General features: G+C 53.6%; 3 protein-coding genes across 7 annotated transcripts in view; 1 reads left to right on the forward strand and 2 right to left on the reverse strand.

The window, feature by feature from the left end:
* Positions 1-1,903, reverse strand: part of STK4 (serine/threonine kinase 4) — a 47,598-nt gene extending 45,695 nt beyond the window's left edge. For 3 of the 4 annotated variants that reach the window (XM_042800936.1, XM_042800935.1, XM_042800937.1), the window contains exon 1: positions 1,778-1,895. In XM_042800936.1, the coding sequence (XP_042656870.1) occupies positions 1,778-1,809 (32 nt within the window). In that variant the 5' untranslated portion in view covers positions 1,810-1,895. Of the gene's footprint in view, positions 1-1,777 lie in introns of all 4 variants that reach the window. The other variant, XM_042800933.1, reaches the window with a different exon arrangement.
* Positions 1,904-2,107: 204 nt separating this feature from the next.
* Positions 2,108-6,349, forward strand: TOMM34 (translocase of outer mitochondrial membrane 34). The gene is made up of 7 exons (XM_042801287.1): positions 2,108-2,298; positions 2,394-2,493; positions 2,640-2,792; positions 3,445-3,605; positions 3,851-3,995; positions 4,638-4,764; positions 5,290-6,349. Exons 1-7 carry the CDS (start codon positions 2,184-2,186, stop codon positions 5,386-5,388), a joined length of 900 nt encoding a protein of 299 aa, XP_042657221.1. The 5' UTR covers positions 2,108-2,183; the 3' UTR covers positions 5,389-6,349.
* A 2,561-nt stretch (positions 6,350-8,910) lies between these two features.
* PABPC1L (poly(A) binding protein cytoplasmic 1 like) lies at positions 8,911-22,073 on the reverse strand. Of its 2 annotated transcripts, XM_042801007.1 has the most exons (16): positions 22,002-22,073; positions 20,610-20,824; positions 19,628-19,821; positions 18,966-19,081; positions 18,058-18,197; positions 17,191-17,285; positions 16,769-16,906; positions 16,126-16,221; positions 15,002-15,268; positions 14,362-14,452; positions 13,938-14,066; positions 12,464-12,603; positions 11,945-12,038; positions 10,856-10,986; positions 9,915-10,004; positions 8,911-9,360 (listed from the first exon to the last, which is right to left on the reverse strand). In XM_042801007.1, the coding sequence occupies exons 2-15, from the start codon at positions 20,800-20,802 to the stop codon at positions 9,921-9,923; spliced, it is 1,908 nt and encodes a 635-aa protein (XP_042656941.1). In that variant the 5' UTR covers positions 20,803-20,824; positions 22,002-22,073; the 3' UTR covers positions 8,911-9,360; positions 9,915-9,920. The 2 variants fall into 2 exon arrangements, with proteins under 2 accessions (XP_042656941.1, XP_042656942.1); XM_042801008.1 differs by lacking the exons at positions 8,911-9,360; positions 9,915-10,004; positions 10,856-10,986; ... (1 more) ...; positions 12,464-12,603; positions 14,362-14,452 and having other exon boundaries at positions 13,958-14,066.
* Between the last annotated feature and the right edge of the window lie 2,324 nt (positions 22,074-24,397).

Genomic DNA, 24,397 nt, shown 5'->3' on the forward strand with positions numbered 1-24,397 from the left:
TTTTTGGTTTGTTTTTTTTTTTAGTTTGCATGAAAATTAATCTAAAAACAAACAAACAAAAAACCCACCACGCAAAAAACAGCCAAATAAAAAAAAACTCCAAACTCCCCAAACCAGCTCATACAAGTTTTTGAAACACAGAAACTTATTAGTCTGAGCTTTCAGAGCTTACTGGTCTCACTGCTCAGGGTGAGCAGTGTTTAAAACGAAACGTGCATGGTCGCCTGCAGCTGCAAATTACTAATGAAAGCTCTAACCGCTGCAGTTAAAGATCATGACTGCAGCTACTGGCATGCTAACTTTGATACTAAATATGGAATTTTTTCCCCCAATTTTGTCAGAAACAGGGTGAGAAACCACTCATTGATCCCTGGCTATCATGTTTATGCAGGAGGTGCAGCTCACACATGGAGTACATACAATGGCTTCCTGAAGCAAAGGAAACATCATAAAGAAGCAGACTCAGGAAGTGGTGAAATACTGAAAGTAGTCACTAGCTTCCCTGCAAAGATAAGTGTTAACCAACTGCATGTTACTTGTCCTTGTGAAAATGTGGAGGGAGGAAGGTATGGAAGAGCAAAAGAGGGGAAAAAAAAAAAATAAGCAGCAACCACATAAGTCACTACTTCCAAGGAGCCTGAAGTGTGGTGATGTAAAAGGCAGAGCATTCTTGAAATTGAGGTCTAAATTTCATTTAAAAACACGACAAGCAAATCCCCAAAAACAACTTATCACACACTCAAACACAATAACCAGACAACTACTGTGCTTGCATCAAACTGTCTTATTGCTGCTATAATCCAGAAGCCCAATTACTTTGCACTGCCCAGTTCATCCAGTGCACTCGCTGCTGCCAAAGACACACTCTGCCTTTTTAATGTATGTTTATACAACATGGATATACCAAGAACACAAAACCAATCTCACCTAAATTGTTACTCAGATCTAATCTAAATCACCTTCCGGTTAATCACTAGCATAACCAATTATTGAATTAAAAAAAAAAAGAAAAACAGCCCACAAACTATTTTTACTTTTTTTTTTTTTTTTTTTTTTTACAAATTAGAAGATAGATTGCTGCTTTATTTAACAAGACAAGGCTCTGTCCCTGGGGCCCAGAGCCAGCCGCTTCTTTCGTCGGCTGCCGAGCGCTCCCCGGGGCCCGGCCGCGAACCGCCGGTCGCGTTCTGACCGGCCGACGCTCCCCACAACCCGCCGCGGCCCCCCCGGGCCCCCCGGCCGCTGCAGCCCGCCCCGCGGGGGCCGGTGGCTCACGGCTCCCTGCCGAGCTCGCCCCGAAAGCCCGCGGTGAATCGGGACGTGCCGAGGCGGGGGGCGGCCCCCAAACCTGCGCACAGCTCGCCCCAAAGCGAGCCGAAGGAGCAAGACAGCGGGGGGCTCTGGCACCGCACGGGCTGCACCCCCTCGGTACGGCCGCGCTCACCGGTGCAGGCTCCGGTAGTCCGGTTTAAGCCGTTTTTCCGCCACTGGAGCTCGGCGCTGTCACACCGGCGCTGCCCGGTGCGAAGTGACTAACGTCGCCGGCCCCGGCGCCCCTCCCACCGCCGCCTGCCAGCTCGGGGCAGCGTGCGCCCGGGGAGGCGGAGGGGCCAGAGCTCGGCGCAGCCGGCTGCCCCGCTCCCGCCGGCGCCAGGCCCCGCACCGACACCCCTCAGGCCCGGGGCGCGCCGCCGACGAGAAGACCCCGCACGGGGCAGCCAGACCGCGGCACCCCCGGCCCCCGCACGGAGACACCCCTCAGCCCCGCCACGCTCACCGGCGCGGGTTCCGCAGCTGCACCGTCTCCATGGCGCTGCGGGGCGGCGGTCACTCAGCCGCTCCCTCACTCCTCCATGACAGCCCCGCCGCGCCGCGCCGCCGCTTCCGCCCACCGCCGGAAGCCAGCGGGGAGCGCCTGGGCGGGCGGGAGGGGCGTGGTATCATCGCCTGGCAGCGAGGGGCGTGGCCTCCCTGCACCTCCCGACAGGGAGAGGCGTGGCCTCCCCGCACAGCCTGGCAGCGAAGGGCGTGGTCTCCCCGTCCCTCCAACCATGGAGGGGCGTGGTCTAACCAGGCCACGCCTCCATGCTGTGAGGGGCGTGGCCTCCCTGCCGCTCCCGACTGAGAGGAGCGTGGCCACACGGCAGCGAGGGGTGTGGCCGCCCGGCCGGGCCGGCAGCGCCATGGCCGCCTCGCCCAGCGCGCTGCGGCGGGCCGGTAACGAGGAGTTCCGCCGCGGGCAGTACGGACCGGCCGCCGCGCTCTACACCCGCGCCCTGGCGCTGGTGCAGGCCGCAGGTACGGCGCGTCCTGGGCCGGCCCTGCTGGCTGGCTGGCTGGGTGGGCGGGCGACCCCCGGCTGAACGTCTTTCCCGCTTGTGTCCCGGGTGCAGGGGATGCCGCCGCCGAGGAGCGGAGCGTGCTGCTCGCCAACCGCGCCGCCTGCCACCTCAAGGAGGGCGCCTGCCGCCGCTGCGTCGCCGACTGCACCGAGTGAGCGGCGGGGGGGGGCCCGCTTGCTTTCCCCACCCTCGGGGCAGGGCGGGGGGCGGTGGCAGCCCCGGGGCCGGGCCCTGAGAGGGCTCCGCCGCCCCCCCCCCCCGAGCGGCCCGGGCTCACGGCTTCCTCCCCTCTCGCAGCGCCCTCGACCTGGTCCCTTTCGGGATCAAGCCCCTCCTCCGCCGGGCCGCGGCCTACGAGGCCTTGGAGAGGTACCAGCTGGCCTACGTGGACTACAAGACGGTGCTGCAGGTGGATTGCTCCTTGCAGGTGGCACACGACGGCGTCAACAGGTAACTCTGCCCGGCCCTCTCCGTGGGTGACACCGGCAGGCTTGGGAACACGCCAGCTTCTGCTGACTTCTCGCTTCGGTGACCGCGTCAGGAGCCAGCCGGGTCCCACGCGCGCAAACCAAGCAGCCGAGGCCTCTGGTGCTTCGTGCGAGGGCTGGCCGTGCTCCCTGTGTCTGCTGGCACCTTTAGCTCCTTTCAAGGTGCTGGTTGAGGGCTTGGAACGAATTTCCTGAGACTGGTTCTGCTTTGCTCCATGCCCAGTTTAAAGGAAACGATAAACTACAAGTTGCAGTGCCCTAGCCCTCTCTATGCTGGCTGGGTTTATGGGGTGCTGTAGTCCTTTTCTCTTCTGATAACTGTCTGCTTCACTCCATTGCTTGGCAGACTGAGTGGTGACATGCACATCTCTTGCTCGCCTGAGCACTGACAGTCCCAGCCCTTGTCCTGTGATATTTTTAGCGCTGCTGACACAAAGAAGGTCCTTTCTTTAACGTCCTGTCTGTAAAAGGAACTTAGTTTAGATGCATGTAAAGGAGGGGTTAGTGGAGAGGTGCTGTCCTTGATATGTGATCCAGGTTAAAAAGCGACTCTTCCAGCCCCTGCATGGCCCATCCAGCCACCAGCCGGGGTGACTGCCAGCCATCTCTTCCAGAATGACTAAAGCCTTGCTGGAAAAGGACGGAGTGAACTGGCGCCAGAAGCTCCCGCCCATCCCCACAGTCCCTGTTTCTGCCCAGACAAGGTGGAGTGTTCCTTCTGCCGCAGCCCCCGGGGCAAACGCTCCTCCTGCAACTGCATCGAGGGGACAAGCAGGTGAGAGTGTGCCCTTGGGGTGGGCACAGAGCCCTGTAGCTCAGGAGGTTTGATGAACAAGACAGCTGCCATGCCTGCTTGGCGTGTCTGCAGCTGGGGATGAGAAACCTGGGCCTGGTTCTGCCACAGCCTTTCTGGTTGATTCTGGATCCTTTGATGTCTGGTATGGGGATATTTGCTTTCTGAGAGGCTGTGCTGATCTTGTCAGTTTTATAGTGTTCTGTATTCTTTCACACTGTTTCCAGACCAGGCTGCTGCTGACATGGAGAGAGCTCGAACGCTGAAGGAAGAAGGAAATGAACTTGTAAAGAAAGGAAACCATAAAAAAGCAGTTGAGAAATACAGTGAGAGTTTAAAGCTCAACCAGGAATGTGCAACTTACACCAACAGGTACTACTCAGCTCTTTGCCCAAGTACTTCCTGGCTCTTTATAAAAGCCACCATGGGACTTCTGACAGAGCTGTCTAATGTTTGCTCCCAAACAAGTGAATAAAACAAAAACATCCAAACATGTTCACCCCAAGTGCAGTCTTCCCTGTAGTTTGTATAATGTTCTTTGATCAGGTACTGCAAAAACCCTTGGAGACATTCAGCTTAGTGCTGCTAGGGGATTTCTCCCTTTAGTGTTTGTCTGCCAGGGCTGTGTTATTTTGAGTAGTGTCTGCTGCCCCATGAACCACAAATTGCAGGCTGCTATACTTAAAGACTCAAAGTACTTCCAAGGCAATTGCAGCAAGCAGAGCATATTCTGGACTAGCATAGGTAGGAACTTCTGTCCTCAAAGTGCAGGTTCATAGCTTTAGAGCAGGTAAATCCTTTTTTTTTCAGACTGGAAAACTATCTCTTTTTTTCTTTCATTTTAAGTGAAACAAACTTGAACTCAAAAAGTAAGATGACATAATGTACAAAGATAAAAACTGGTTTTAGAGTCCAGTTTGTGCTGCGCTGGGGTTGGCTGAGATCTGCTACATATGTTGCATCAGTAGATGCTGCTTTCAGCCAGAGGTCTCTAACCAGGTATCTGTATTGCAGAGCTCTCTGTTACCTGACCCTGAAGCAATACAAGGAAGCAGTACAGGACTGCTCGGAAGCTCTGAGGTTGGATTCCAAAAACGTTAAGGCACTCTACAGACGTGCTCAAGCACTTAAAGAACTGAAGGTAAGTCAGGAGTTTTTGAATGGTTTTAGGCTAGGATGAGAAGCCTGTTCACACATGATCAGGGCCAGAGATGCCCTTTAGAACTTGTTTCTGTGCTAGAAAACATCTGTCATCAGATAGCCGAGACCTGTATGGACCGAGGGGGGGAATTTTCTTTCACGTTACTATTTGCTTGTTGGATATCCTGAGTTTCTCAGCATCAGGTCATGTTTCTAGAAAAGCTGAAAGCTGCTACATGTTGTGTTGAGCTTTATTTTTTTGTGTCTGGCAAGAGACTGTGTAGGTAGTACTGGATGACACATTGCATTGGTGTTGGACTCAGAACCTGCTTGAGTTATGAAATTGTCTTCTCGGCCCTAGTTTAAGCATGTTTTAGAACAGCTACATCGATGCCAGTGCTTAAGCAATTATAGAAAGGGAGTCACAGGCTTAGTTGTGCTGGCTTTGCCTCTGTTAGTGGGTAGTCATTCTGCAGCCTTAGACTGCATTTTTAATGTACTAACTTAAAAAATACTCTCCTTCTAGGATTACAAATCAAGTATTGACGATATCAAAAGCTTGTTGAAAACTGAACCAAAGAACACAGCTGCACTGAGATTACTGCAAGAACTGAACAGAGCCTAGGGTAACCAAGCAACAAGGCAAGCTTTGTTTTCCACTGCAGAAGAAAGCTTTTTCCCTTCTGATGTTGTTACAGGGACCAGTCTTAATGCAGGATCGGTACTGAAATCTATCTTCTTCTGCTGCTGAGATACAACAGGTTCTGTACCAGCACAATGAATGTTAAGACACATAATCTGTATCAAACTCTATTATCTGGTTCTAAGATCATTCAAAGTTTTAATGCACCTCCCCAAGAGGCATATAGGTTAACCTCCCTGGTTGAAGTCAACTTGCCTGTAACTATTGGCCTCAGGGATGCTTTCCATGTTGGCTAAGATGCATGTGAAGTGGCTATTCTCTTTCTTCAGAACTAGAGGGTTTTTTTGTTTTTATTCAGGTGACAGTTTTGCTGCATTTGTGCTGCTATTACTTAAATAAGGTTGCTGCAGGAACTGCTGCAGTTGCCCTAGTACCACGTACCATCCTTATAACAGAGAACAGTTACTTGCACAGGGCCAAGCCTGTTCCCTCTTCCACTTGATGCTTGCTGGCCCTCAGCTGAGTTTCTGCTGCTTAGTGTGGTTGGGCAGATGTTTACAGTAGCAGCTTTCTTTTATTTTTAATTATTCTGCACATTTAAGAAAACAGCAGCAACTTAAGCCTGCCTTGTTACACTGTGCACTACTACTTTCAGATTCTAGGTGCTTGGGAATTTTACAGTTGTTTTTTGTGTTGTTTTTTAAAAACCACTTTAGCTCCTCTGTGCCTTTTGGAGCAGTTGCTATGGGGTGTTACAGGGAGGAGGAGATGCAGTAACATCCCAACTGAGGTCTGGCTTTACTACTTCAATGCATGTTTATACTTTGTGATCTTATCTGGTATCAATGGCACTGACTTAAAATAGTAGGTAAAGAGATAGTTGGAGTTATTCTATGAACTGTTAAACCCAGTTCTCATTAAAGCCATGTTTATTTTCACTTTAGAGCTGTGTTTTTTATGTGATGGATGGTATAGGGAACTGGAACACTTTAACCACTTCATACTGTCCCACCCCCACACCTTTTTGTCAGAGGACTTCAAACGCTGCTGTACAGGGCAGTTGCTCTGTCACATAGTGACAATACATCAGGGTTTTCTAACCATTGCTCAGCCTGGGACGCTGGCCAGGGGTAGAGTGCTTCAACTAGTAAGTCAAGATGCTGGACAACACTAGACCTGAGCCAACTTAAAGTACAGACCAGGAGGTAGAAGCTAGCCTGGAAGTCAGGGTTCAAATATCTTTCTTTCCCACCTTCCTTCTCCCAGCAGTCTGTGATTCAGAATTTAGAAAGCAGATAACCCCTTTAATGCCATTAAAGATAAAGACTTCTTACACCTTAGCCTGACATTAATTAGCTTTTTGTAGGTCCCAGGACTATAGTCCATCAGCTGTAATGGGCCAGGCCTTGAAGCAACTCCTCCCTAGGGGCACAAATTTCTCCATTTGCTCCACTCCTGCTTCTAAGCACAGCAGCTCCATTGATCCTGCAACCAGCACTTGCCCAGGCTCTTGGCAAGTAAGTGTGGTGGATTTCAGGGTGGGAAAGCACAGGCCAGCAATGCACAGATAAGCAGAGAAAGGTCACAGAACACAGGAGGAAGACTGGCTTTGCTTAGTTAAGAGCTATCCTTTTAATGGCCTCTAAGCCACAGCACTGACAGTCTCTTCCCCTTCTCAGCAACAGCAGTGTGCTTTTGTACCTTATCTCTAAGGCTTTCCCCAGCACTACCACCTGGTAGACAAAGATCAAGCACAGCAGCAAGATACACTACTTAAGCTCAGGGTCACTTCTGTTCCTGTCTCCCCTTCTGCTCCAGCACTGGTGCTGCTGGCCACGCAGGACATGACCCAGGCATGTGAAGGTAGTGCTGGCCACATGGGCAGCCAGAGCGTGTTTGCAGAGGCGCATACCTTCAGTCACCCCTTTCAAAAGCCACAGCAACTATTCCACACTGGAGACTCCACATCTGCATTGCTGCTCCTGCCTCAGCTTCCCTAAAGCCTCAGACTTCCCCAAGGGGTTCAGCCAGGGAGCTACTCTAAAAACTTCCTAGTATCCTCCAGTATACATGGGGATCCAAGCTCCATCTTCACCTTTTCTGAGAGAGACCCTGGTCCTTGTTCATGTCCTTTCTTAAGCTATTCCGATGTCCCTCTGTTCCTTGACCCCACTCTCTATTCCCTCTAGCTTTACAGCCATCTCCTCCAGCCAAGCCATCTAGCATTGTAGATGGTGTCCCAGGTACATCTGAACTGCCCTGTTACACCTGAAAAAAGGTTGCAGACAAGCTAGACAACAGCAGAATGAAGTTTGCCTGTACAGTTCTGTTCCAGCTCCTTAAATGCATTACACTCACACAAATACACATTTTTGTTCTAGAGACAAAGTGCTCATAAAGGAAGACGTAAAAGCTTCCAACCAGTTACACTTTGGGAGAAATAATATAAAGGACTTTCATTTAAGTTGTTAAGTGGATTGAAGTCCTCTAGAAGCATCTCACTGAGGAGGAGATATCTAAATAGTGCACAGTTCAGGCTGAAGCATCCACAATGAGAAAAAAAAAATATTTAAGGAGGTCAAAGGAAGAATTGGCAAAATAAAGGCAAGAAAAAGGAATGATGACAAGCCCCAAGGCAGAGACCCAGCTGAGCAGAGTAGACAGAATGCAGGAGCAAATGTGTAAGTGATTCTATTAAAATGCTGGAAAGAAAACAAGAGGTAGGAGGGATGACTCAGCAGCAAGTTGAAGCCAGAATATGATACAGCACAGAAGGAAGATTGAGACAGCAACACCAGCACACAAGTTGGACAGAAAGAAGGTAGGTGGTGCTGACGGAGGTGTGCTCCTGGCAGCTCAGGGAAGAAGTCAAGTAAGGTCAATACATCGCCAGTCACAAGTACCAAGGAGCCTCTAGGGACTGGAATTCCTTTCCTAACTAGGAAGAGCAGAGCATTAAGGCCAAGATTATGATAGCAATATGCTCTGGGAGAGGCTGAGAGAGCAGAACACAGCCACCATGGGTCCCAGCTACTCCTGCGAGCAGGGAGCATCCCAGTGGGACATGATGCAGTTAATATTTTCAGGCCCATCACTGACTCCTGGAAACCACTGGTCAGGAACACACAGTGGAAAGGCAGCTTTTGATTTACAGCTGCTCCACAATACCTCAAAAGCTGGGTCTTGTGCACCACAGACATACACAGTGTGCTGACCAGCAGAAGACACTCAGTGCCAGTACTCCTGCAGGTGTGCAAGGTCCATTACAAGAGGAGAACCACAGGAAGATGATGCTTTTTAAAAGGAAGTTAAAACCAGCTAGCTGGAAAGGATAAAATCCAGGTAAATCGTATGAAATTTGCTTAAAGCCATCCTCCTAAAGAGGCAGAAAGGGTCAGGATAACATGTTGTTTGGCAATTCATTTATTTAATCCTATATGTCCCTTCCTGTCAGCTCTCAGGACTACCACTTCACAAGCATCACAAGCTTCAAACACCAATTACAGCAGCCTGACTTAACTTCATCCCTCCACCAACAAAGTATTTTCTATTCTTATGCAGAGGGAACTAACCCATGCTTTTTGGGGTGGAATCATCAGTTCTTTATTAGTGTCAGCTACAGAAACAAATAAAACTACAGAACCAAACAAATTCACTAAAAATGATGATTCATCAGCACTTGTTGCCCATTTCCTGGGCAACTGAACCAGGCTGGGTTCCACACTACATTTCACAAGATGCTTTCAGAAGCAAGAAGAGAATTAACACGGGGATTTTTTACAGGTGCAGGAGCAAGCAATTCTGAAAGGTTTACAATACACACACAAAAAAATAGGATGGAGCATTGAAGACAAGCCAGGGTCACTGTACAGGCATGATTCCAAAAGCACGGTGGGGTTGCTGCTTCTGTTCCTCAAAGGCAATGTTCTCAGGGATCACTCTCAGGCCCAAAGTCTACAAAAAACCCAAAGAACCCACATACGTGTTTTTCAACTGCTAAAGGAACAAATTCACCCAAACCTGCATTAACATACAGTCTCCTTGCACTTGCAAGTCAAGAAAATATTATCTTCAAAGGGGTATTTGAGTGTCTGTTAATGTTAATGGGTCTGTCCCACCTGCGGGACAGCAGAGCCAGCTATCCTGATCAAACCCACACAGGACCACTCATAGGGTTTATTAACATGGTTCTGCAAAAACCACTGTGATATCTCAGAAAAGATCATGCCAGTCCCCACTAGACCTACAGAAAAGCAAGGTCCTTTCCTATCTTCCTTTCTGGTTATACAGTATTGCCCTCGTGAACATAGAAAAAAGCCCACACAGAACCATGTCTCTGCAGTACAATTAAGTCTGGAAAATAGAGGATGCGATTTAAGAAGTGGAACGTTACAGTCAAAGATATTTACGTTGCTCATCAAGCCATATTTGGTCCAGACAAGAAGCCCAACCCTCAGTTTCAGAAACTAGAGACCCTGAGCACACCATGCACACGCCGAGGCACCCACCCGGAGTCACTGCAGGAACGCCGCCTCGCTGCTCTTGTGCGAGCTCTCGGTAGCCTGGTGCGCTTGGAGAACGGCCACCGCTTCCTCGATCTGACAGAGAGCACAAGGAGGGGCAGAAGTTGAATTGCTCCAGCATAGGAGCACACTGCAGAAGAAATGCAATATTCCAGGTCCCGAGATGGCCTCCGCACAGACCCACTCACAAGAGGTAAAGGACTTGAATAATAATACTTATAAAATCCAAGTCTGATGCTTTTGCAGGAGACTGATTAGCCCTAAGACCTCTTCTGTCTCTTCCCTAGGGAAATGCTGGGGCATGTCTCTTTCTATAGCAGTCAGAACTTGCCAGGGAGAAATCAGACTTATCCATGGGTAAAGCTGCCTGATACCACCCAGCAGAGCCCAGGCTCCTTCAAAAAACATCAATGAAAGGGTGAAAGTGAATCCTGTCTCCAAGGAGCAACAAGGGGATGCAATCAATTCACTGCAACTGTCTTGGTGGGAACCAAAGCTAAATATTCACCAGGATTAAGGAGGAAACTGAAGAAATGCTGCAGAGGCAGAACTGATCTGATTTCTATTCTCAGGGAAGGGCATCTCCTCCTCTCCTGGGGAGCAACACCCACCCTGCCTTTCCCCTCTCACTTCCCAGGCACCTCCAAACCACCCTCGGAGCTTGGCCCATGCTTTTAGTGAGCTGCTCTGAGCTTCTCCTTTTGCTAAAGGCAGGCAGGTGCTCCAGCACTGGGTGCGGTGCTATCAACCTGGGGCCCTTTCTGATCACTTTTCACTTAAAAAAAAAAAAAACAAAACAGCTATTTGCTCTTCCCATGGCTATCAACATTCTTAACCCATCTTCTGGGCCACGATCACCTTTCCTTGCAGCAGCAGGTAGTTAGCCCTTTGGGATGCGATTTGTTTGGGCACCAAGTGCTCCCTACCTTGGAGTGCAGGGAGTCAGGGGACTCCAGGAGCAGCAGCAGCTCGGAGTTGTCTATCTCCAGCAGCATCCCAGTGATCTTGCCGGCCAGCGAGGGATGCATCGCGTGGATCAGAGGATAGAGGTGCTCACCTGCTCCAAACACCATGGAGGACATCAGCACTATGCAAGACCTCCAGCATTTTCACACCCAGGACAAGCCCTCCTGCCCTCCCAGTTCCAACCTTTCAGCTGAAAAGGGATACAAGCATGGTGATGGTGGTGGAAAAAAAAAACAAAAAACAAAAAAACAACAACAAAAAAAAACCCAAAACAAAACAAAACAAAAAAACACAAAAAAAAAACCAAACAAACAAACAAAAAAAAAAACCCAAACCTACTCCAGCAAGTCACAACAGTGTTTGCAGGCAGGGAAGCTGCTGGGTGAAGGCAGACAGCAGCAGGACCTGCCGTGGGAGCAGGGCAGTGGAGCAGCGAGCACTGCCCATGCCTGCCCACCAGTGTGCAGGTGAAGGGGCCCGATTCTGCAGGAGCAGTTTCCTCCCAGGGAGGGAAGAGCTGGTCCACGACCCGCTGTGCTTTTGCTGGGCCGAGCCCACGAGGCAGGCAGAGCAGGGCAAGCGATGCCCTCCCATGCCAGCCGCTCCACCAGCGGGACACCAGGCAGCACCTGAAGTCCAAGGACTCTGCGGCAGAGCTGACCCCAGCCCCTACAGCCACTAAACTGTTCATCAGCCCCAGAGCAGCAAGGCAGGATGGCTCAGAGCTCAGGGAGTCGCACATGCCCTGGGGCAGCCTGGCAGCAGGGGCAGGATGGGGCCCTGCCGCTCCTGCAGAGCTTCACCAGAGGCTGTCTCGCTGCCAGGCACCCAATACAGACAGGGAGTGGTTCCGCTGCTTCCATACCCCTCCAACACAGCCTGCTTTTATTTCTTGTTTTAAACGCAGCATAGTATCAGAGCAATCCCATAAAGGCTCAAAGCTGCTCCCAGCAGCTAAATTCTCTCTGGTGCATGCAACTCCACATGCCCTCATACACACAACAGCCCCACAGCCGGACCTACTCCGGCAGAGCAGCCGTGACACCCACCTATCATTTGCTTCTGCTCCTGAGGAGGGGCTGCTGCAAGCATGGATGCTGTCAGTGGTTCCTGCTCCTGGACATGCACAGCAGGTTCTCCCACCTGGAGGGAGATTAAAAAAAAACCAAACAAACGAAAAAAAAAAAAACAACAACCAAAAAAAAAAAAAAACCAAACAAATAAAACAAAAACCAGAAGTGATGTGTGTTACGTGGCTTGCAGGAACGGTGCTGCTCCCTGAACACAGCATGTCATTTCACCCTTCTGAGCTGCTGATGCCGACTGTGGCATTGCCTGTTTGTATCCAAACGCCAGCTTCCAGGAAAGCCGGAGCCAGGCATCACAGCTGCATGGCTACTGGATCCAAAGCCCCAGTTGCCCCAGCAGCCCTAGGAAAGGTCCCCGTTGCACCAGTTACAGAGCCGTGGGGCTGCCTGGGGTCAGCAGTGGCGTTAACCCAGAGCAGGACCAGGGCTGACGCGCGTTGCGGCGGCTGTGCCGAAGCCGGGAGCCCGCGGAGCGGTTACCTGCGAGGCCACCATGGGCAGCATGTGCCCCATGGGCTGTACATTCCTGACGGCCAAGGAGTATTTGTACTGTGGAGCACCCCGTGGCGGGGTGGGCAAGGAGGACACCCGGGTGCTGACTGTCTGCGTCCCGATGTTGGCTGCAGGGGGGACAAGAAAGTTTGGGAAGAGCAGCCTGTTAAATGCATGCCTGTGCCGAGGAGGCTGAACCTACAAGGGCAGCGTGCTCAGAGGGCTTGAAAAATCCCCCCACCGGCTTAAAGCAGCCGCCAGGTCAAAGGCAGCTTCTCCAGGACAGGCAGGGCCCTGCCATCCTCCTCGCTGAACTAGTCTGGTTTTGTGCAGAGAGCAGGAGAACTTGTAAAGTCACCTGAACTTCATTGTCTCTCCTCCAGAAACGCCCATCTGCGTCAGCAGCCAGAGGATGGGGACAGCAGGGAGGAAGGTGGGCTACAACAGCAAGTGCCCCTGTCCCTCAGCTCACCCTGGCTCCACTTCTAGAGGGAAGCAAGGGCAGATAAATGATGGGACAAGGACAAAAGGAAAGGGGACAAGCCAGAGATAGCTCTCCTGATCCCTCCTGCTCGCTTCAGCAATAAGATACTCAATGCCAAAGATGACTGTAGGCTAAATTGCACAAAGCTGGGAGGGGTGTAGGTAGACGCTGCCCTGGGCTGTCCTATGTTTTGGGGGGACATCAGACTTTCACCCACTCACCAGATGGGCAGCTTCCACCCTGCACTACTTAAGCCCCTCCTCAGAGGGGGCCACGCTGCAAGCCCCAGTGAGCATCCTCCTCTGCCTCACTCACATGAAAGGCAGAGGCGTGACGGGACAGACACGGGGCTGAAGCACTATCTCAGAGTGAGGAGTGCTCTGGACACCATGTGCAGGACAGCGGCTTGGTCACCACCCCGCCAGCCCCACAGCAGCACAGCCATGTCACGCTGGCAAGGTGGAGGGGACACCTCGGGACACAGCGACAGCCCTAGCACAGCCAGGCACTGGGGATGCCAGCAAGGTCTGGTTCTCAGGTCACACTTCTAACATGACTGTGTTTCACTGGAGGCTTGGCCTTGGCAGCATTTCAGCCAGAGTCCATAAGAACCTCTGCTTCTGCCCAAGAGGTCCTTTCCCAACCTCCACCTCAGTCTGAGCACTAAGTCTAGGGTGCTGTGGCTTCATCATCATCATCTTTAATGAAAGTATGCAAGGAGCAACGGCATCCAATGAGACTGATCTGCAGATCAGAGACCTATCCCATTACCAGAAAGACCTTCCCCCCAAAGTTACACACTTATTTACTACAGACACTGCTCCAGCCCCACCACATCCGAGACCACCACCCCGACTCCTCCCCAAGCAATCCCACAGACCGATCCCTCTTCGGAGGCAGACCCAAGCTCACAGCAAGCTCCCTCACCAACCCGTGGCCACTACAGCGACGTCTGAGCCGGGTCCTTCCCCCACTCACCCACTCGCTGGGCCTGGGGGGACACGCGGGGCACCTGGGTGGAAGCCTGTCTCATGGTGCTGATGTTGGACAGCAGGCGCCGGGGCGGCACGGCAGCCCTCAGGATGGGGGTAGCTGCAGGATACGCTGCTGTAGAGATGGAGCATGATTAACAAAGCTTCTTGGTAGCAAAGGCACGGAAGGAGAGGTGGAGGGGAGGAGTGACTGCAGCTGGGGAAAGCTGAGGAACACCTCACCTCTGGGGTCAACCCGAATGTCTCATCCCCTGGTGCCCATCACCATGACCCCTGCACCAAACCCCTGTGCACTCCTCCAGGTAACAGCCCCCCGTGGCTACACACTTTGTGCTGCTTTTAGAAACCCTCAGTCCCTAACCAAGCCCAGCTCGTGCCAAAAGCCCCCGGGGAGAGGGAGGCTGACTCACAGGGAGGCCGGGAGGGCTGCGCACTCCAGCGAGTGGCAGGACGGACTGGGAGAACTGGGCTGGGGCTGTAGAAGGTAGCTCTGGTTTGTGGCTGAGAAAGGAAAACACATTATCCAAGGTGACTTGGGAGCCGAGCTGAGTCAGTTCTAACCCAGAGCATCTCAGTTGCTGCCACACACAGACAAGCCAAACCATGCTCTGCTGCCTGCCAGACCAGTTTAAAGACTGACCTCCAGCCCTGCTGCCTGCATGTCCTCCAGCAGCTCCACTTATCTTCTCCTCACAAGCTTTTGTACCTCTGTAACCCTTCGCCCTCCCCTCATTTCATCAGCAGGCTTGTTCTCCATGTTCCTACCCTCTCACCAAACTCCTTAGTTACCTCCTCTGAGGAGAGGTCAGTAGATGCTAAATCACCAGCCCATTTCCTGGAGCACCCACAGCCCACCAGTGTTTTGGCAAGCTCTGCTGTTTACACGGAAGCCCAGTGCTGATCCCACTGGCCCCACTAATCCCACACCAACACGTGCCCAGGTCTGCACAACCCAAGATACGCTCCTCGGCCTGACTGCCACTCCACTCCTCCAGCCCAGGGCAAATTTGGTTCCCCATGCGGTGCTGCCATTCGGGAATGGGGACTCACCTGGGGAAGGGGGGGTAGGAAGTACCCCGGGGCGGGCTGGAAGGAGCCCAGGAGAGGGCCAGGCAGGGCCCTCATGGTGGCTAATCTCTGCATGTACTGGTTGGTGAGGATCGCTTTCCGCTCCTCTTTCCTTTGAGCGAGCGCAACGTAGAGAGGCTTAGTGCTGACGATCCGCCCGTTCATTTCTGTCACGGCCTTGGTAGCCTCTTCTGGGGAGGAAAAACATACAAACCCAAACCCTTTGCTGTGGCCACCCTCTGTCATCACCTAAAATTGGATTAGAACAAGACAGCTAAGTCCACAGATCACTGCAGCACCCGCGAAGCGCAGCATGGCAGGGGGGCACATGGGACCTGCCAGCCACGGGCACCCCATTGCAGCCCCAGCATCCAGGGTGTGGGGCTCCACGGAGAGATTTCTCCAGGGAAGGGGAGGATTTTCTCAGGTAAAACTAGTAGGTTTGGGAAAAGAAGACAGCAGAGTCTGGGCCAGCCTGAGATCTGCAGCCTATGATCTTTCAGGGGGTCTGTGCCCCAGCCCCACAGGAGCCATGGGCCAGCAATGCTCCAGTGCTTAATGCCACAGGGGCCAGCAAGGGCCAGGCAGCATCTGTCCTCGGCAGCTAGCAGGTTACAGGTATCTCACCTTAAAGCCAGACCATCCCCCTGCACCCATATGAACAGCCTTCAAGAGAAGCTTGACACCAGTCTTGGTGGCAAGAGTGACATTTCTATGGTTTTCCAAAAGGCAAAATGCCAGCCAGGCAAACGCTGCTTGCCCCAGACTGAGGTGGCTTGTGCTCATTTCCATTTGTATCAGTGTCACATCGGTCCCAAGCCATGGAGCAGCTGCGCAATATTCAGAACGATGTGGCTTTAAGGTCCCATACCCTGTACCTCACCGGAGCTGGGGTAACTCGGCAAAGCTACAAAATATTTGCTGAATCAATAAGCCTCTCAGGACAGCGTGGGGTACAAGTGGCATGTCCTTCACACCTGGCTTGAGATAAAAGCCATCGCCAGGGAACCACAGCTCAACAGGATGATAATCCCAAACCACTTCCCAGGGCTGAGCGCACCGGCTGGCAGACCCCAGGAGCCCCAGCAACGACACTGGTCCCTCACCTTGGCACTGGTGATGGTGCCATAAGGAGAAAACTCCTTCCTCAGCCTCTCATCATCTATCCCATCATCCAGGTTCTTCACGTACAGGTTGACCCCCTGAAAACAGGCAAAAAAAGCAGCTTGGCCTCCAGGCTCCGAAAGTTTACAGCATCTTTTCAAGCTGGATGTGTTTCACGAGCAGCTGGGCTGGGGGGTGGGACATCCCACAAACATGTCCTCTCCAGAGCTGCCACAGGACTGGTGGTGTGGAGAGGAGCCAGGACCATGTGTGTGCTCCACTCACAGGCGAGACACCCCAAGTGAAGAGGACACCCTGACCATCGCTATGAAGCTGCTCCAAGACCTCAGAAAGCCACCTCATTTCCAAACTTATATTTTATCTTCTGAAAAAGAGCAGACCCGTTCATTTACCTGCCAACATTATCCTGGGTTTAGACTTCTCTCCTCTTTCCTGATACTGCTTCCTGGGACATTACCAGGCAGCAAATGGATCCCTGTGCAGGTCTTTAATTGCAGAAGGGACCCAGCTCACTGCTCTGCTGTGGAGAGCCCTGTGCTATCCCCAAGCCAAGGATGTCCCTGGATGCCGGGGACATGTCCCCAGAGCAGACGTGCAGGACGGAGCACCCCGCTCTCCCCTTACCTGGTACCTGCTCACTCGCTCCTGCTTAATCTGCTCAAATTTCCTCTTCAGCTCGCTCTGGCGCTCCAGCCGCTTCTGGGCCCGGCCCACATACACCATCCGCCCATTGATCTCCTTCCCGTTCATGTCGGCCACCGCCTGCCAGCGGAGGGAAGGGCTTTGAACACGGTGGGAACCCGACAGCCACAGCTCTACTCTTGACCCACCACCCCAGTCCAGCCCCACCACGCGCACAGACCTCCCCGAGCAAGGGCAGGGAAGCAGCTCTGCTCCCCTTCGCCAGGTCCCCCTGCCAGTGCCAGCACCCAGGTGAGCACCAAGCTGGTGGGGTTCCCCCCCGCAGCCCCCGAGGAGAGGTGGGAACATCAGCAGGGGATGAGCTCGGGGCTGAGACAGAAGACGGGCAGCGAGGAGCCTCTTGCCTTCTGGGCTTCTTCGTGCTTCTCGAAGTTGACAAATCCGAAGCCCTTTGAGCGGCCAGAGTTGTCCATCATGACTTTGACACTCAGTGTCTTTCCTGCAAGAGGAAAGTATCCATCTGAAGAAGGGTGCTGCTGGCACACAGCACCGTGCTCGGGAGCCACCACGAGAAGCCCGTCCAGCAAGGAGACCAGACGGCCGTGGCAGCGCAGAAGAGCCAGGGACGGGAGGCTGCATGGGGGTGATTCCTCCCACCCTGGATGCTGCTCTCACTGCTCTCAGCTTTTCGGTTTCTCCAGACAGTGGGCTGAGTTTCTTTGGCCAGAAGTTCTCATTTCCTTTATATATGAACACATATATTGGCTTTTTATGAAGAGTATTCACAAATTACCCGAGATAACACTGGTCAAGCATGGACAGTACAGTCCATGGGTTGGCACAATACTAAACTCGGTCACAAGAGGCATCTTCTATTAATAGACTACACTGAAAAGCCTTTTTTGCCTTAAATTCAGACTCAGCATCTCCTATTCCCAGGGCTCCTATAACCAGACAACGGGATAGTTTCAAGACAATTTCAAAAACTAACAGAAAACCCTTCTATTACCCAAAAGAATAAGTACAAAACCTTCTTTTTTCAGGAGAGCACCTAACAGAAGTTATCCTACATCACTGCAGGAAAGCGCATGTAATGTCCTGACGATTTAAGTCACTGCAACCCTTTGGTGAGGTTGTGTTTAAGCAAGCCAGATCCTATCGAGAGAAGGGGCTCAGTATTTCAGTCAAGCACTCTCCGCAGTTTTCTTTGCAGTTGCCTCAACTCCGGTTTATTAGACATGAGGATATCTTGCTTCAACAACTGTACTCACCAAACTGGGAGAATATTTCTCTCAGTCTGTCGTCATCCATGTCATCCCCAAAGTTTTTGATGTAGACGTTGGTGAACTCCAGCGCCCGAGCCCCAAACTCAGCCTCACGCTCTTTGCGCGATTTGAAATGGCCAACAAACCTGCAGGAAGCAAGGAAAGGGACCTGAAACCCTCCACGTCCCCTGCAGAGGGAAGATGGACACAGGCGCATCTGTCTCAGGACAGGCCAAGAGAGATCCTGTCACCTCAGGCTGTGCTTTGCTCACCCGCAAACCCACCCTGCGTTTCACATCCAGCAACTTCAGCATGTCCCACGCTGGTGTTCCCCCACCCAGACCCCACTTGGTACTACAGACACAGGGGGAGTGGTAGTACAGGGCACAGCCCCGTGCTGGGGATGTCACCCCAGGAGACCCCAAAAGACCCAAAAGGATGTCACCAACTGTCAGCTCTCTTCCTCCAAGGTATCCCCAAGCCCTTTGGACAGCTGCTTGCCTCTGCGGAGGCAGGGATGTAGAGAACAAGGTGATGCAATGCAAGCAGAGAGCTGAAGAACAACAAAGCCTCTTCCTGCCCAGGTTATCTGATGCTGACAGCCGAGATAGAGGATCAGCCCTGCTTTGTGGGCACTCCTTACACCAACTCAGCAACAAAACACAGCCCAGCGTTTGACTCCTTCCCCGCTGTCAGGAACGGCTCCAAACCACTTATCACACTTCCACCAGCATCAGCCACAAGTGACTCACTGCCCTGGGGAGCAGCAGAGCCGCCGTGACCAGCGGGACGGACGGGAAGAGGGGAGATAACAGAGAGCAGCAGGAGCTGGCAGCCCTGAGCGTGCACCAAGGCAAGGGAGGAGCAGAGCCAAGCACAGAGCCGAGGAGACACTGTCCCCCTCCGGCACTTACACCTTCCGGTCGTTGAGCAACATCCCATTCATGGTCTCAATGGCCCGAGTCGCTGCCTCGTGAGTCTCAAAGTGAACAAAGCCATAGCCACGGGATCCGTTTTCATCACAAACCACCTACAAATGCAAAGTGAGGGAGGGAGGAAAGACAGACATCGGTTTTCTCCATACTCGCTCACAAGTAAGCCGCAGGAAGACTCACCCTCATTTTCCAGGGACATTTACCATCCCTGACATCCCACTCCCACAACAGCTGAGCTGCACTGGGGTGCTGGCAGCAGGTCAGGAATCCAGGTGAGAGCTCTGCCCTAGGGCCAAATGTCCTGCTGGGGCCAGGGAGGTTGCCCTCCAGCACCCAGTGCTTTACATGATGCCCAAGAGCTCGTGTCTCACAGAGACCCCAGTGCCATCGATGCACTGAGCTCAGACAGGACAGCACATATCACCTCTGTGCAAGGACGGGGAAGAACGAGGGCAGGGGTGAAAGTCCCTATTCCCAGGGGAAGCAGCAGGACCCTTTGGCTTCCAATCAGGTGGGAATTTAGAGGAAACTTTGTGGGAAGCAAAACAAAGAAGTGAATTTCAGCTGGCCAGAGCACGGGCCGAGAAGTAGGGGCAGCTCTGCAGCGAGCCCTTTCCTGCAGGGCCCATGGGTGCGTGTACCTTGCACGACAGGATGTTTCCGAAGGCAGAGAACGTATCGTACAGGGCTTTGTTATCAATGGAGTCATCCAGGTTCTTGATGAAGACATTCCCAACCCCCGACTTCCTGAGCCCGGGGTCCCGCTGGGACCACATGATGCGGATGGGACGGCCTTTGATCACTTCGAAGTTCATGGTGTCCAGGGCTCGCTCAGCTGGTAAAGAAGCAAATATAAGAGGGTGAGAGGGGGGTAACAGAGACAAATCCCCTTCACATCCTACAGCAGCTGAGATGGGCACAGAAATCAGGGATACTGTTGGACAGGGGCTCATTAACCTAAATGAGACAGGCAGCTCAGCCTCTCAGGGCAGCAGGACCAGGCAGAGGCTGCTCTCTTCCCCTCCAGCCACACCACTCCTTCCTTTATAATTTTTTTCTCCAAAGCATGTCCGACTCCCACAGCATCCCCCATTTCACTGCAAGCTCCATTTTGGCAGATACCAAACTCATTTGCCCAGTAAGGATTTTGGTGTCCAGGGCAACTTCCCAGCACCTTCCCACCACTGCTGCCTTGCTCCAGCATGAAACACCTTTAGGTTACAGCACTGCATCACAGCGATGCCAGCCAAGAGAGGGGCCTCACTTCATGCTGTGAGCCAGCAGGCAGCTGGCTGCCCCAGGGAGGGGCAGAAGGGGTTTTGGTGTCCTTCTCCATCAGCTTATGGGAAAAGGTGACTTGCAAGAGTCACTGAACAAGCCTAAAGCCCAGCTGCCACGTCCTCTCCCAGTCCCTGAGAGGAGACGGTAGTGGGACAGGCCACTATCAGAGAGCAGACTGGGATTAGTTACAACCAAAACTCAACATCAACAGAATATTGCCCAAGCCTCAACAGTTGATGCATCCACTGCTCCCCCCTTTTCCACTGCCTGCCCCTCCACCCCTTGCACGCCCCACACCCCGTTGTGAGGCAGCTCCACAGGGCTGTGTTACAGGGACCGTACCATCCACGGGCTGCTGGAAGTTGATGTAGGCATAGCCCAGCGACCGGCGCGTGGCAACGTCCCGGCAGACTCGGATGGACATGATGGGCCCAGCAGGCGAGAACTTCTCGTAGAGCATGGCTTCAGTCACATCGGGGTGGAGGTCTCCCACGTAGAGAGAGGCTAACGGATAGCCAGGGCCGCTAGCGTTCATGGTCAAACACAGAGCTCAGCTGCTGAGGAAGACAGACCTGAGGCTGAAGTGCAGAGGTTTGGGATTGCGTGCAGCAACTACGGACCCCCACTGGGGCTGGCTCCACCTCAGCAGGGCGAGCAGTGCGCTTCCCTCCGGCAGCGGCAGGACCTGGAATGCCCTGAGGATGCTGCAGTTCCCAAATTTTTCAGGGACGTTTCCATGTTGGTGCAAAACCCAAGCTGGAGCATTCTGCATGTTGCAGCCCTCACATGCCTGGGGGGGGCAGCCCGAGGGACACACCAAACCCCCCACACCGATTTGCTCCTTTGGACACTCAAAACCCAAGAGAAATAAAATGGAGTTTAACTCCTCAGAAGGTAAACAGCCCTTCCCCATCAGAGACTTCCATTGTAACTCCTCCTGGATGGCTCCCTCCAGCCAGCTGCTCAGCCAGAGCGAGCCAAGGAGCGGAGCTTTGCCTGGATCCCCTGCCAGAGGAGCAGCCCTGCAGCCCCCACCGCTCCCAACGACCATCCCCAGCTCTAACAAGGCAAACACAGGTTTTTAGCCAGCCCTTCCCAATTTCACAGCCTGCTGATGAGGCCTCCAAAGCAGGAAAATTGATGCTCAGTATCCCCAACCAAAACCAGGGAGAGAAAGTTGTGTGCAAAGATGACAGTCACTCCTCAAGACCCACCGAGGTGCTGCCCGGGAAAACATCCATGAGGCTCCTCTAAAAGTTTATAAGCCCATCTTTGGGGCTCTTACCTTAAAGTTCGAAAGACTTCAGACACTTGTTAAGTTACTCTATGGATGCCCCAAAGAAACGCACACACGTAGGAGAGGTGCACTAAGCAGTCCCTCGGCCAAAGGCAAGCCTCCACCGCGGGCAGAAGGAGGAAGAGCCGTGCACCAGCCCTGCGGGACAGCCCCCACTCCTCACGAAACCTCCCACGGTCCCCCCCCCCCCCCCCCCGCGAGGCGCTGCCCGCCGAAGGAGCGCAGGCGGGGCAGGCGCGGCTCAGCGGGGCGAGGGAAGGAGCTGCCAAAGGAGCGGAGGATGCCGAGAGCCCGGCCCGGGGAGAGGCGGCACAACCCCCCCCCCACCCCCAGCCAGGGAACCACCGGCCGGCCAAACCCCGCACACCGCCCCCCTGCCCCCCCCCCCCCGCTCCGGGAGGACCCACCGCGCCGGCAGACCCCGGCCCCGCACTCACGCCGAGCGCAGCGGCAGGTTCAGCTCCCAGCGCCGGGGGCTGCCGCCACCCCCCCCGCCTCTTCCCGCGGCGCCGCCGGGGGCGGGACGGGTCCTCCCCGCCCTCCCCTCCTCCCCCTCCTCCCCCTCCTCCTCCCCCTCCTCCCCCTCCTCCCCCTCCTCCCCCTCCTCCCCCTCCTCCTCCCCCTCCTCCCCCTCCTCCCCCTCCTCCTCCCCCTCCTCCCCCTCCTCCTCCCCCCCCTCCTCCTCCTCCTGCTCCTCCTCCTCCTCCTCCTCCCTCCCTCCCTCCCCCAGCTGCGGCCCGACCTGCGCCCAGCACCCCAGGGGTACACCCCCAGCCCCGCCGAGCTCAACGGGTTGAAGCAAAAAGCCCGCGGTTGCACCTCCTCATTTTTTTGCAAATCGCAGCGGGGGAGCTGCCCGCCTTCCTCGGTGTCTTTTCGAACGTGCGCAAGGGGAATGGTGCTGCAGCTTGGCCCTCCAACGCTGACAGCGTTTTGCCAACGCTGCGTCTCCCACCCACCCATTTTTAGGAAATCACCGGCAGGCTCTGGTGGGTAAACTCCCTGAAGTGAAGAAATTCAGGCAGGAGCCGGTAAGATGTACACATCTCGGTACAACCCCCCAGTAGGCGCTGGTGCAAACTCCACAGCAAGCCCAGCAGAGAGCAGGGGGGGGGCAGAGCCTGGCCTCTGCCATCACCTCATGCCTGGGTGACACGCAAGTGTTGTAAGGTCACCTTCAGCCACCGAGATCACGTCCCAGCTGTGCTGGGCATAATGGGATGCGTATGAAGGGTGATGATTTGTCGTTTTAAGGATTTGCTGTGCAGCTGGAGCAGTGGATGAAGGAGCGGAGGAGCCCAGGGCAGCGGGCAGGGCAGTCCCACCGGCAGCGCGGTGGTTGCGGGGCTGCGCTGGGCCCGAGCCACCAGCACCTCCACATCTCAGCCCGACTCGCTCCTTGGCCACACACCCTCTGCTTCTGCACTTCCAAGCAGGGAAGCTGGAGCAGCAGCACAAACATCTCATGTTGACTTCAGCTGACCAGGTCTGCTGGATTTCATGAAAAAAGGCGGTTCCTGTGCTGCCATGGAGTCCATGAATGCTGCTCAGGGGCCACACCAGCCTGCTCCAGGCAGCACACACCACGCAGCACCACGGTCCCACTCGTTACAGCAGAACTAGTCCAAGGGTGGGTGCTCAGCTCCACCCCAGCCCGTGCGCTCGGAAGGGGCGACTGCAGTGCAGATCGGGAGAAGCCATACCTTCCCAAAAGCTGGCTGGTGGTTTCCCCTGGGTGCCTCACCCGGAGGGCAGCTGAGCATCAGTGCCAGGAACAAGAAACCGCAGCAGCACCAGTTAGATCAGTTAAAGGTGCAGGGTATGCCTGGACTCTTACTAGGGCTGGAAAAGTGCCCTTTCCCAAAATGATAGAATTACTTGAAAAATTAAGATATTCCCAGTTCATTACTGCTGCAGACCAGTCTTCTAGGCTCATAATTTCCTCCAGAAGAGAAAGCAAGGATGGGAGATGTTATGTGAAAGAACTGGGGCAGGACAACTGCTCTATGATCAGAAGCAGCTAGCAGGACCCAGGATCTTTTCTTCTCAGAACTGACAATATCATCAGCATGAGTCAGATTGGGAGATAGTGTACACTATAAAACCATTTAGGAGCAAGTACATCCATAAAGGCTGAAAACAATTACAAAGTAGGAATAATTACAGACTTAAGCAGAGGGACCACCATTTAAAGCCGTGGCACAGGACAGGCCAGTGCTTGATCAGCAGCTCATTAGATTTTGGCCTCTCGCCTTTGTAGGGGTCAATCACGTGAAGCCGAGCGACATTATCCACAGAGCAGACGTGTGTATCACCTCCCAGCGGGAGCGAGCGGCTCCCAGAGCAGGAGGGACGGTCACTTTGGCCCCTGCCAACCTCCCCAGTGCTTGTACACTGGCCGGCAACGAGCCTGGCTCCCACTATCCATCCCGGGGTTCCAGGACACCTCCCCCTGCACCTAAACGGGCCTTCACACTCCCAGCAGTGCTTTTGCACAGCACCAGCTGGGCAGGGCAGAGCTCACGGGAGGACACACAGGTTACAGGTCACCAGTGCAGCTGGGCGGGCAAGCAGGCCCTGGCTAGCAGGCCAGCTGAAGAACTGACCCTGCATTTAAAGGACTGCCTAGGGAAAAAGCTTTAAATGGAACCAACGGAATTCTCTCCTACATGGTGTGTTCAACCATACAATATGCAATGACTCATGGCAAGTTAAAAGAAATGCAACTATAAATACGTACTTAAGTCCTGCGATGACAATATATGGTAAGTATGACCTCCAAAAATAAAGAGAACCGGTGTTTTCTACTACAAATCTGGGAGGGTGTGTGGGG

The sequence above is a fragment of the Tyto alba genome, unplaced genomic scaffold (genome assembly GCF_018691265.1).
Source record: "Tyto alba isolate M040663 unplaced genomic scaffold, T.alba_DEE_v4.0 Super-Scaffold_33, whole genome shotgun sequence".
In the NCBI taxonomy this organism is placed as follows: Eukaryota; Metazoa; Chordata; class Aves; order Strigiformes; family Tytonidae; genus Tyto; species Tyto alba.

What these genes read in the sequence shown, in the direction of transcription:
- PABPC1L (XM_042801007.1), bottom strand. Translation starts at nt 20,802, where the DNA reads ATGAACGCTAGCGGCCCTGGCTATCCGTTAGCCTCTCTCTACGTGGGA. An exon ending in AGCACGAAGAAGCCCAGAAG is followed by an intron (nt 16,907 to 17,190) that starts GCAAGAGGCTCC and finishes CTCCGCTGGCAG; the next exon opens with GCGGTGGCCGACATGAACGG. An exon ending in CCCCCAGGCCCAGCGAGTGG is followed by an intron (nt 12,604 to 13,937) that starts GTGAGTGGGGGA and finishes TCCCCCCTGCAG; the next exon opens with CCAACATCGGGACGCAGACA.
- TOMM34 (XM_042801287.1), top strand. Translation starts at nt 2,184, where the DNA reads ATGGCCGCCTCGCCCAGCGCGCTGCGGCGGGCCGGTAACGAGGAGTTC. An exon ending in GCACACGACGGCGTCAACAG is followed by an intron (nt 2,793 to 3,444) that starts GTAACTCTGCCC and finishes CATCTCTTCCAG; the next exon opens with AATGACTAAAGCCTTGCTGG. An exon ending in AAGCACTTAAAGAACTGAAG is followed by an intron (nt 4,765 to 5,289) that starts GTAAGTCAGGAG and finishes CTCTCCTTCTAG; the next exon opens with GATTACAAATCAAGTATTGA.